The 13,120-nt window shown below is 37.4% G+C and overlaps 1 protein-coding gene across 3 annotated transcripts in view; it reads left to right on the plus strand.

Annotated features, from left to right (window-relative positions):
- The window catches only part of TBC1D9B (TBC1 domain family member 9B), a 99,994-nt gene that overhangs the window by 69,146 nt on the left and 17,728 nt on the right, over window positions 1-13,120 (plus strand). For all 3 annotated transcript variants that reach the window (XM_033926984.1, XM_033926985.1, XM_033926986.1), the window contains exon 18: window positions 2,322-2,393. In XM_033926984.1, the coding sequence (XP_033782875.1) occupies window positions 2,322-2,393 (72 nt within the window). The remainder of the gene's footprint in view (window positions 1-2,321; window positions 2,394-13,120) is intronic.

Below are 13,120 nucleotides of genomic sequence, written 5' to 3' on the forward strand. Positions count from 1 at the left end.
AGTTGGTTAACAGCACTGTTAAGGAAAAGATTGTTCCACTCATTTTAAATTCACATTTCTGGTTAACATTGTCAGTTTATGACTGTTCAGTAAACCATTCGGCCCGCGATTTAGGCTGGATTTTGGCCCCTTCTCTGATTGAGTTCGACACCCCTGCTCTAGGGGGTATTTAGTATTCAGCTGCAGCAGCTTTGGGAGCAAATTCTCCAGGAACTGAACCGGGTTTCCCCCTTCCAAATTTTCTGCCAGACCAAAAATTTTAATGTTCTTTCTTCTGCCCCGGTTCTCATAATCCACTAGCCTTTTCTGTAACTCTTTGATGATTTTATTATCTTCCTTAGCTTGAACAGCAGTTAGTTCCATCTGATCCATCCTGGATTCTAAAACTGTCATTCTTTGAGAAGCAGCCTCTAACTGCCTGTTAATGTTTAATACTTCTTTTACATCTTGAATGCTTTTTGCATTCTTCTGGATCTGTTTTGAAATTTTTTTTAAGTTCAGCCATTATGTCTTTTTTTCCGATTTCTTCTTCCTCAGGAAGTGGGGCTTTTGCCGCCGCCGCCAAATCTTGCTTGAGGCGCTTTGCCGTACCGGATGTCGCAAAAGCTGCCTCAATTTTCCCCTGGCGTGTGCTGGTCATCTTCTCACAGCACCTGGACGACAAAAATTTAATTTTTTGGCAAAAATTTATAATATATTTATAATAACCGCTGCCTGGCTATCAGAGCTCCACAATCACACCTTCATCCACTGCACGTGCCAAGCCACGCCCCCTCACCATATCTCTGTTAAAAATAAGAAACCAATCTCAAACTCAACTTTGTTACCAAAAGAGCGAGTGTTTAAGTAACAGCTTGATACAGGCAGCTTCTCACGTCTCCCAAGTTCAAAAATCCTTTTGCTTTTCTGTTAAAATCCTTGGTTCTTTTATTGAAGAAAGAAAATAAGTGGAGGGTTAATTTTCACTAGGTCTTCTAAGTTTACCAGCTGCCAGTAAATGTCTGTCTGCTGTGTGCCAGTGTTCAGCCCTTATTACATTACATTACATTAGGGATTTCTATTCCGCCATTACCTTGCGGTTCAAGGCGGATTACAAAAGGTTAATTAAAAAAGTAGAGTTACAATGATTAGCTAGAGAGGTAAGTTGTAGATCTTATAAACATTTAACGTGTTGTTGTGGGTGAGGTGGTTTGTAAAAGAATTAATAGGTGGTCACAGTGGAGGTTCTTTGTTATTATTAGTGCGGTAATGGGTAGATCTAATGTCAGTTTTAGAGTTACTAGGAGGTCGTGATGTTATTGCTGCTTCAGGAATTTCTTGAAAAGTATGGTTTTTATTTCTTTTCTGAACGTCTTATAGTCTGGGGTGGTCATCAGAAGGTTGGAGATCTTGTTGTCCAGTCTTGCGGCTCGAGTGGCTAGGAGGCCGTCGTGTAGTTTTGTTCTTTTGACTTCCTTGATTGGAGGGGGTATGAATGTGGCCAGTGTCACAGTAAACTAAACTAAACCTTAAGCTTATATACCGTATCTTCTCTATAAGGATAGAGCTTGACACGGTTTTTGAAATAATTGGAAAGTGCCCAAGTTATGCAGCTGGACAGGAAAATTATTCCAAAGCTCAGTAATTTTAAAGTAAAGAGATTTCCCTAATTTTCCAATATAGATGCCTTTTAATGAGGGGAAAGATAATTTAAGCTTTTGGATAGATCTGGTAATATCAGGTATCACAGAGTTCCAGGATAGAGGAATTAAAGGGGGAAGAGTGCCATGCAAGAGCTTAAATGTTAGGCAGGCACATTTAAAGTAAACCCTAGAGATTACTGGGAGCCAGTGAAGTTTTAACAAAAGCAGGGAAACATGATCATATTTGCTTTTTTAAAAGATCAACCTAGCTGCAGTATTCTGGACCTGTTGAAGTCTTTGAAGACTTTGGTGACGATTCACAATCTATACAATAGTGAGGGTCTTCCTCAGTATGCTAGACAATATGACCTCAATCCATATTCTCCTGAGAACATAAGTCTTATTATCTGATCACTGCGGATATTTAATGTTGGTGCCTGCATAGCTAACTGGACACATTAGATCACATATAATGCTGTTCTAACTATGCTCAGATAGCTATCCAGGTACTAAATTGAAAAAAAGAAAAGAAGGGGAATGCCCTTTTTTGTAGGACTAATTTTGATAAGCGTTAAAAGGTAGAATGTTCTTTCGCAGGTCTGATGAACTTGGCACTACCCAGACAGGAGTTTGTCATTCTTGTGATTTCCTCTGCCTGTTTCCCTGATGGTTCTCTGTTTCCTTTTGTTGTTTCTGCAGCTCTGAGTCCTGAGGAAGCTGAGTCTGCTCTGGAAGCCACCAGTTTCTTCCCTGAAGACATGACCCCAGAAGGTAGAGATTGGTGACTGCACGTTATCTCTGCTGTTATATACTGTTCTAGTTAGATCCTGTTTTCTCACTTTTGCTTTTTATTGTTTTCACCCTCTAATGACAGACAGAGTTATTTATAGGACTTAATCAGTTTTTTTCTTAGTATTGTTACTGTCACTTTCCAACGATATTTTATTGCAAACAGAAGTGATAATATGGGAAATTTTTAAATGTAAGCCTCTATACACGTAGAAGTCTTCCTCCCACCGCCACTCCCCAGCACACCGAGTGTGTTGATGTTTACTACTACTACTACTATTAATTATTTCTATAGAGTTAGTTATTAAATGAATAATTGTTATTGTTTACAAAGCATTAGATACATATTATGTAAATCCTCTTTTTCACAAGATCATTTTTAGAGAAGGGAAGTAGTCAATACAGCCACCTAGAACACTCTGTCTCCTTTCATTGTTGAAACCAACAGCAAGTCAGGATGTCAACAGTGAATACAGGCAGTTCCTGGGTTAAGAACGAATTCTGTTTTTGAAACCGTTCTTAAGTTGAATTTATATGTAACTCGCATCATGTGAAAATCTGCATGTATTTATGTTCTCCTGTACAGTACACAGTCTATAAAAACATTAAAGAAACAGTCCTCAAAATAAAATAATGTAGTTTTAATAGAAAAAATAGGAGGTTTCACTTACCCCGGTCCTGAGCTCTGCCTTCCTTCTTACCTCTTCCGCAGTCGTGTGCCTGTTGAACAGGCCTCTCTTCTTCACTGCTCCCCTATGCTCCTTCACCAGCACCAGGCCTGTTCTCTCCTCCTCCACTGCTCCTCTGTGCCTCCACATCTTCCCTTCCTCCCACCCCATACCCTGGCATCTCTCTCCTCTCTTTCCCTTCCATTTCTCCCTCCCCCTCAATGGTCTGGCATCTACTCTCCTTCCTTTCCCTCTCTCCCTCCCTCATCCCCCTTGGTCTAGCATCTCTGTCTTCTTTCCTTCCCTCCCCATCATGCCCTGGAATTTCTCCTCCCCTGGTCAGGTATCTCCTTTCCTTCTTTCCTTGCCCTCCCTCCCTTCCTTCCCCATGATCTGGCATCTCTCTTTCCTCTCCTCTCCTCTCCCTTCCCTGGTCTTGGTTCTCCCTCCCTCTCTCTTCAATTGGGTGCAGCATCTCCCCTCTCTCCTGGCAGGACTTGGCAGAAGAAAGGCCTGATGCTGGCAGAACAGTGAATTGTGAACGCTGCCACTGCTGGAAGAAATTCACAATGCTGACTGCATGTGGGGCAGACTGCTCCCCCTCCCCCCTTGGTACGCACTTCTGTTCTGCCTGGCTCCTTCCTCCCAGCCACACTTTTATTCACAGAGCTGCAGCTGACTTGGAAGCTTTCCCTGAAATGTCAGAGGGAAGGCTTTCAGGTCAGCTATGGACAGTGTGCAGGAGCTGCTGCTCATGGTTTTGTGAAGAGAAGTGCAGCTAGGAGGAGGGAGCCAGCCAGATGAGGTAAACACCCGTGGGAGGGAGGCACAAATTTGGAGATAGAACAAAAGTACAACGAGGGGCATGTTGGGAGGAAGAGGGTTGCGTTGGCATAGGAAAGGGGAAGCAGGACCCCAGTATGTAAGTACAAGTCTGATGTAAGTTGGACATGCTTAACCCAGGGACTGCCTGTATACACAAAGTGTGAACATTCAGAAGTAGCGTATTTTGCTTTTCCAAAAAAGCTATCTATTATCCCAGGACAAGCAGGCAGCATATTCCCACACATGGGTGACGTCACCGACGGAGCCCCGCAGCGGACAGCCTCGAAAGCAAACTTGCTTGAAGATCTTGATCTTTCGAGCACTGTACCATGCATGCGCGCGTGCCTTCCCGCCCGAACTAGGGGGCGCATCTCCTGAGAGGATCCTCAGTTCGTTATTTTCCGCGGAGACAAGAAGACACGTTTTTCTTCGGCTCTCAGCGATATTGCCTTCTCTTCACTGCGGCTGTTTCTTTTTTTCCAAAAAGTTCGGTCGCTGTGCTCGTTATTCTTTCTTTTTAAAAAAAAAAAAAAGAAACAATTTATTTGATTTTTCTCTGGTTTCGCTAGTCCGGCCGGTGAGCCTTGGGCCTAGGCCCAATTGCTCCTTCCGTTCGACACGGACTTTATTTTTTCTATGTCCCGGCCTCTCACCGGGTTTAAACGTTGTCGTCAGTGCAATCGTGTGATTTCGGTAACCGTTCACCACTGCCGCTGTCTCTAGTGCTTGGGTCCGACCCATTCACCCGAAGATTGTCATCGTTGCTTCACTCTCACTCCACGGGCCTTTCGACATCGGTGTGCCCAATTCTTCCAACTGTTTGGAGATTTATAATTTTTATTCATTTTCAAATTTTACATAAAGTGTACAAAATATTGAAATACAATTAATGAATACACAATATCACTTTTATATCTAATACATATTATTCTAAATATATTTTTATCCCTTCTCCCTCCCCCCACCCTTCTAGTATTTTCCAATCATATATTACATATTGTATATCATATTATATCATATTATGTAAAAGTTTTTTTCATTACCCTCCCCTTCATGTGTGTCACAAAGAAGATATTGAAAAGAAGAAAAGAAGAAGAGAAATCCTACTAATTATTCATTACAATATTTTGTCAATGGCCCCCATATTTTTATAAATTTAGTATATGTCCCTCTTTGTATTGCTATTACTCTTTCCATTTTGAATATATGACATATTGTATTCCACCAAAATGTATAATTTAGGTTACTATAATTCTTCCAATTGTTAGTTATATGTTGAATGGCAACCCCTGTCATAACTAATAAAAGTTTGTTATTATCTGGTGAAATTTGACTTTTTTTCCTCATCATCATTCCAAATAACACTGTATCATATGATATTGCTATATGATTTTCCATCATTTTATTAATTTGTGGCCAAATTGCATTCCAAAAACTTTTAATGTAGGGACAATGATATAGTAAATGATCCAACGTTCCAGGTTCCAGACTACAGTGCCAGCATCTATTAGACCTGGAACTATCTAATTTTTGCAAACGTGTAGGGGTCCAAAAAGCTCTATGTATTAAAAAGAACCAAGTTTGTCTCATAGACGCTGACACTGTACATCTCATTCTCCAAGACCAAATTAGTGGCCATTGAGATGCATTAATTTGATGCTTAATCTCAATGCTCCAAATGTCTCTCAGACCATTTTTTGGTTTTTTATTCAAATATCCAGATATTAATTTATACCACAATGCGGCTTGATGCCCTAGGAAGTCTGCTTGAAAACATAAGAACTTTAAACTATATTGATTATTCAATGTTTTCCATTCAGGGAACCCAACCTGAATGGCCTGCTTCAATTGCAACCATTTAAAACTTTGTGTTTTACTAAGACCAAATCTATGTTGCAATTGTGAAAATTCCAGCAGTTTACCTTCTGAAATAATATCATCTAGAGATCTAATGCCTGCAATAATCCAGTTCTTCCAAAGGATTTGAGCTCCGCCAATTTTGATCTTGGAGTTTATCCATAAAGATTGATTAGTTGATTTGTTTATTGGGATAGGTGTTAATTTACTTATAAACCTCAACGTTTTCCAAGTATCCATTAATATTTTATTTTCTCTGTATCTTCTAGGTATGTTAATACTTGGAAGATGAACTAAATTTAGGGGAAACATAAGGCGCCATTCCAAATATAACCAATCTGGTGCATTATCTATAAGTTCTGGGAGGATCCAATACATACCCTGACGTAGAATATAGGCTTGATGGTACCTATAGAAATTTGGAAAATTTACCCCTCCCTCCTTAATTGATTTTTGCAAAGTTACTAAAGCTATTCTAGGTGTTTTACCAAGCCAAAGAAATTTTGTTAAAATGCTATTAAGCTTTTTATAAAAGGACCCCTGAAAATAAATAGGTATCATACTCATTTGGTAACAAACTACAGGCAACATCATCATTTTAATAGTTTGAACTCTACCCCACCAAGAAATATGTAAAGGATTCCATTGCTCACACAATTCCGTAACTTTTTTTAATACAAATTTTTCATTCTCTTTTACGGTATCTTCAATTGTATTTTTAACTTGAATGCCAAGATATTTAAATCCTTCTTCTTTCCATATAAACGGAAAAGCGTCAATTAATCCTTTTACACAATGAACATTTAAAGGTATAATTTCAGATTTATTCCAATTAATTTTATATCCTGAAAATTTGCCAAACATATCAATTAATTCCAATAGACAAGATAAGGTAGATTCTGGATTCCTCAAATAAAGTAAAATATCATCCGCATAAGCCGAAATTTTATATTCCATATCAGAATATGGAATACCCTGTATCCCCCTTGCTTGCTGTATTGCTAACAATAAGGGTTCTAATACAACATCAAATAACAAAGGAGATAGAGGACAACCTTGTCTAACTCCCCTCTGCAATTGAAAACCATCAGATATCATATTATTAATATTTAATCTTGCAATCGGGAAGCTATACAAAGTTTTTACCATTTGTATAAATCCAGAACCTATACCAAACCATTCTAAAGCCTGATACATAAAATTCCATTCTACCCTATCAAACGCTTTTTCTGCATCCAATGAAACTGTAAAAGCCGGTTCATCCATTTTTTTTGATAAATTTAACATATGAAACAATAATCTAGAGTTGTTAGAGGAATGTCTTTTAGCAACGAAACCCGTCTGATGCGTGTCTATAATATGTGGGAGAGCTTTGGCTAATCTCAAAGCCAAAATTTTCGCCAAAATTTTATTATCCACATTTATTAAAGATATAGGCCTGTAGTTTGAAACCAAAGTAGGATCTTTATTTGGCTTAGGCAAAACAATTACTATTGATTCAGCCATAGTACCTTTAATTTCACCTTTTATAAGTTGTGTCTGATATAAATTTAGTAAAAATGGGGAAAGGACATTTTGAAATGTTTTATAAAATTCTACTGTATAACCATCACCACCTGGAGCAGATCCAACTCTAAGAGATCTCAACGCTGTTTCTAATTCTTTTAATGATATAGGTTCATCTAAACTCCGTTTTATATGATCAGGAATCTTAGGTCCATTAATAGAATCTAAAAAATTTTTACCATCTTTTTGTCTCTCCAAATAAGGCTCGGAAGAATACAGGTCCTTATAAAATTTTAGAAATTGTTTTAAAATTATATTTGTTTGATTTGTTATTATACCATTATCATCTTTTATCCCATTTATATTAGTTCTTCTTTTTTTTGCTTTAAGATAATTTGCCAATAATCTTCCCGCCTTATTAGAATTTCCATAATACACCGCTTGTTTGGAAAACAAATCTCTTCTTATCATTTTTGAAGTTAATTCATTATATTTACCTTTTGCTTTCAAAAGAGCTTGCAAAACCTCATGTTCCCATTTACTTACCAATTTAGCTTCTAATATTTTAATTTCTTTTTCTAGTTCTATATACTGCATTTTAATCTGTTTCCTAACAAAAGCTGAATATGATATAATATTACCCCTCATAGTTGCTTTAAATGCATCCCACACATTCTCAATAGATGCATCTTCCACTAAATTTATTTGAAAGAAATCATTAATTTGTGTTTTAAAATTTTCCAAAAATCTGTCATCCACAAGCAATGCATTATCAAATCTCCAAAGAGGTCTACCATTCTCCAATTGATCCAATTGTAATTCTATCCATACTCCCGCATGATCCGAAATAATAATAGGATCTATGGAAGCTTTAATAACCTGTTGCACCTTATTTGTTGAAACAAAAATATAATCTATTCTTGAAAATGATTTATGAACCTGTGAACAAAATGAAAATTCCTGATCATTAAAATGAAGAATACGCCATATATCCTTCAAATCACATGATGGAGCCAAATTATCTAAACCTAAAGATTTTATGCTTTTACCTGGTTTTTTATCCAATAATGGATCCATTACAGCATTAAAATCTCCAGCCACCACTAAATTAGAAGCAGCCAGTGGTAACAACATACTCTGTAACTTTTTAAAAAATTCTGATTGATTCGAATTAGGGGCATATATATTGAACAACGTCAGGGCATTATTTCCCATACTTATATCAATATGTATCCATCTTCCATGTGGATCTGAATTTATTGCCTTAAAATTGGCCATACATTTTTTTATTTATAAGAATTGCTACCCCTGCTTTTTTACCTGTTGCTGGAGCAAAAAAACATTCTTTTACCCACCCTTCCTTTAGTTTTTTTGATTCCTTTATATTCAGATGAGTCTCCTGCAAACAGTAAACATCCGCGTTTTGCTTTTTTAAAAATGCTAATACCTTTTTCCTTTTGATTACATGATTCAGGCCATTGACATTAATAGAATATATCTTAAAAGACATTATATATTTTAAAACTTATCATCATAATCTTTTTCCTTTCTTCCTTCATATTTAAAATCCAAAAAATTTTCTCTATGACACACATTTTTACCCCTGGAGTATCCAATCCCTTATTAATCTTTTCCTTAATCATTCTAGTAAAACCCATCTTTTTCCCACCCTTTCCCCCCCAATATAATGACTGCTTAACCCTTTCAGGACCATAAGGATCGTAGGCCAATTTTTGTGGTTTTGACGACATTTTTATGGTAAAAAGGGCTTGCAGATGCCAAAAAATTGATTTTTTTGTGAAATATCATTATTTTTTTTTAAAAAAATCACACTTCTGGCTTATGGACAGTGTGGCAAGTGAATCTTCTCGTCAATCTGGCAACGACGCTAATGAATGAATGTCGGAACCAGTTTGTTTACATAAAGGCAGTATCATATGGAATCCGTACATATCAAATTTAGAACTGTAGACTATCCCAATCAAAATTTATAGGATTTTAAAGTTATGGGACAAATATGTCCCTTGGTCCTGAAAGGGTTAAGGACACACATTGGAACAGCAACCCGAACATTCCCCTCCCCTCTAGGCCACCAATATTTAATTAATATCCCCTTTATCATTTCTTAAAATAAATTCATTAATCTTTCACATTGTATCTTAGTATATCTCCTTCTAAACATAAAATCTATTTTTTTTTTTTTTTTACCATTTTACCATTTTCGAAATAATTATATTTTCTATCTGTTATATTAACCTTTGATAACTTTAATCATATTTTACTCCTAACATTCCATTAATGTATCTTTATCCACTCATCAATCTTTAATTTATATTTCTCCAATATTTTAGTTTATATCACAAAATTCTATCATAAACATATATTTAATATAGTAATGTTATTTTTTTTCTATATCTCATATATTCTATTCCAGCAATTCATATCCTCCTTTTAATATATAAAAATAAATATCCATATCTTAATATACTTCTTTAAAAATTGATTATAAATTTATAATTATTTATATTTCAACAAATTTTTTTTTTTTTCCTTTCATTCTAAAAAATGAAATTTTTATTATATATATATTTTTTTTCTTTTCGAATTAATACCAAATCCTTTTGAAACTATAATATTACAAAATCAAAATTTATAATTAATATTTAGTATATTTTTCTTATTTATTTTACATTTTCATTTCCTTTCTTTTATTTGCATCTAAATGTCATAGATCATGTTTTCTTATTTATATCCTTCTTCCCTTTAGTCTCTTGAGTGTCGTTAGTCATTTTATTTAATATCCTTTTTTTTTTTCCATTCTGCTTTCTTCTTTTACCAAATTGTATCATTATCTGATGTATTCTTCTTTTTTCCTCCTTTTGTTATTTATTCAAGTTTTTCATTACTTTATGATCACTCTTTACTCCAGCCATCCAACTTTGACTTTTCTAAAGTTTAGACTCTTGAGTTTCCAGTCCATCTTTCTTGTCTATTTCTTCTTTTTCTTTAGTTTGTTTTATTTCCTGTTCTTTATTTCCTGTTCTTCTTTCTTCAGTATTCCAAAGTCTCACAGTTTTATATTGAAATTTTTTTTTTTTTTTTTTCACAATGTACATCAAAACCAGTCTTAAAATCTTCTGATCATTATGTTAGAATGACATAGGTTCTGATTTTGAAAGGAAGGTTTTTAGTTTTTCTGGATCTTCAAAATACAAGGATTTATCTCCAGAAGATACCCTCATTTTTGCTGGGTAATACAAACCATATTTATATCCCTTTGCCTTTAATTGAGGTATCAAGTCTAGGAATCTCTTTCTTTTATTTGCTGTGTTTTTATCAAAATCAGGCAAAAACCATATTTTGGATCCTTTGTAATTTAAATTTTTATCTTTCTTGGCAGCATTTAAAATTTCTATTGCTTGCTGGTATCTTAGCATTTTAAATATTAATGGTCTTGGTCTGCCTTGATTTTCCATATTTTTTACTGGGATCCTGTGCGCCCTTTCTATTTCTAATGGTTGTTTAAAATCCAATTGCAGTATTTTGGGAATTAGATTTTCTAAAAATTGTATGGCATTTTTCCCTTCCAAATTTTCCTGCATTCCAAAAAGTTTTATATTCTTTCTTCTTCCTCGGTTTTCATAATCTTCCAGCTGATTTTTCAATTGAATCAGTTCCAAACTGTCATTTTTACATCTATTTCCTTCACATTCTAAAACCTCCATTTTAGTTTCTAAGTCAGTTGTTCTTTTATTATTTATTTCCATCTGTCTGTGGATATTTAGTATTTCTTCCTTCATTTCAGTCATATTACTCACAGTCTCTTTAAGCATTTGTTTAATTTGTCTCAGTTCCTCCATAACTTCTGCTTTGCTCAGCACATTCGACTCTTCAGCAGGAAGCGGGACCTTACTTGGTGTAATTTGATCCTGCTTCTGCCTTTTTGCCGACATACCAGTTTCATTTTTATTTTGTCGGGTGCTTGCCATGCTCCTGCACTTCTTTTTATATTTTCGCCGATTTTATCTTCTCCACAGTCTTTAGGACTTCTGTCAGCTTCGATGTTGTGCTGCACCAGCACAGAGAAAGCCGGTGAGGAAATAACAGATTTTTTTTTTTTTTTTTTTGCTCTCTTCCCTCAGGACTTTATTTTAGTTTCGGCGGAGGAGGGTAATATCAAGCTGCCACAGTTTTAGCATCGACAGGCACAATTTTATCTCCACAGTGATCTTTAACTTCTGTCAGCCACACTGTCAGTAACTGCCTTCGATGCCGCGCTGCTCCAGCACAGAAAAAAAAAACCGGCGAAGGAGAAACAGGTCTTTTTTGGCTCCCTTCCCTCAGGGCTTTATTTCAGTTTCGTCGGAGGAGTTTCAATATCGACTGCATTAGTTTTTCGCCGAAATCGGCATGTAGGGGATAACTTTTTAAAATAGCCGTTGCCTAGTTGAAGAGGAGCGCCGCGATCAAACGTCCATTTTGTGTGCACGCTAAGCCACGCCCCCCTTCCAACTGTTTGGAGACATGGAGCAACCCTCTGATACGACCTCGACCTCAGCGGCTGCCCCGGTCTCGAAGGCTTCGACTTCGACGACCACGACCTCCACGGTCTCGAAGGCCTCGACCTTGGCTCCGGCTGGAGCTTCGGTCTCGAAGGCCTCGATCTTGCCGACTTCGGTGCCCTCGAAGACAGTGACATTGGTGAAGTCTTCAGTGGGGGGTAAGTCTCCTGGTTCTCTTTCAGGTGCCGTACCCAAGAAGCCACCAGAGTCCTCTTCACGCCCATCTTCTAAGCGTACCTCCAAGATAAGGGAATACTCACCTTCGAGGTCGCCCTCTTCGGAGCGTACTGCTGCACCTACGAGATCAGAACCTTCTGTCTCGGTGCCGATGCTGGAGGACATGCTCAAATCTATCTTGACCACTCAGATTTCCTCATTAGTGGCTCAATTGGTCCCGTCCTCGACCTTGCCTCGGGTGGATCAGCCTGTCACCCAACCAGAGCTTCCAGTGCCTCGAGGCCGATCCCGGACACCGAAGAGGATACCTTCTACTGATTCTTCCCTGGAGTCCCCTCCTCTGAAGCATCGGTCGAAGCATTCGAGGCATCTTGCTTCCAAGCTTCGAAGGGAGTCCTCTGTCTTGAATACCGAGACTTCTCTGCCTCGTTCTTCGAAGTCGAAGCACGGATCTCGACACCACCGAGCATCGACACGAAGTCCTTCTCAATCGAAGACTCCACCGTCGAAGCCAACTCGTCGAGACACTTCTCAGACTTCGACTCATTCAGTGCCACGTACACCTGGTACTTCTCCATCCAGAAGCCTCAAGAGAAAACATTCTCTTACTCCACCACATAGTACAGCTTCTTCTGTAACCTTACGTCTTGAATCAGAACCACTCTCACCATATTCTAGAGAGGCTTCTCCTTCCTACTCAGCGCTTCCTAAATCTCGCAGTTTGTCTCCTGAGGAAGCATCTGATTCCAAATCCATTTCCTTTGCGAAATTTGTCTTTGATATGGGACAAGCTCTCAAACTGGATCTCCATTCTGATTCCTGAATATCTAGCAGATATGGAGCTTCCTCATCCACCTAAAGAGTCCCTACGCTTACCAATGACTCCTGTGCTCAAACAAACTTTTATTCGTAACATGGAGACTCCTTATTCCATCACTGCCATTCCATCTAAATTGGAATCCCGTTATCGAACTGTTACATGTAAAGGGTTTGAAAAGTCACAACTTTCTCATCAATCCTTGGTAGTAGAATCATCTTTAAAGAAAGCTCATCCTTCCAAAATCTACGCTTCAGTTCCTCCAGGCAGAGAAGGTTGTACCATGAATAAATTTGG

This window comes from Geotrypetes seraphini, chromosome 18, assembly GCF_902459505.1.
Source record: "Geotrypetes seraphini chromosome 18, aGeoSer1.1, whole genome shotgun sequence".
NCBI classification, from domain to species: Eukaryota; Metazoa; Chordata; class Amphibia; order Gymnophiona; family Dermophiidae; genus Geotrypetes; species Geotrypetes seraphini.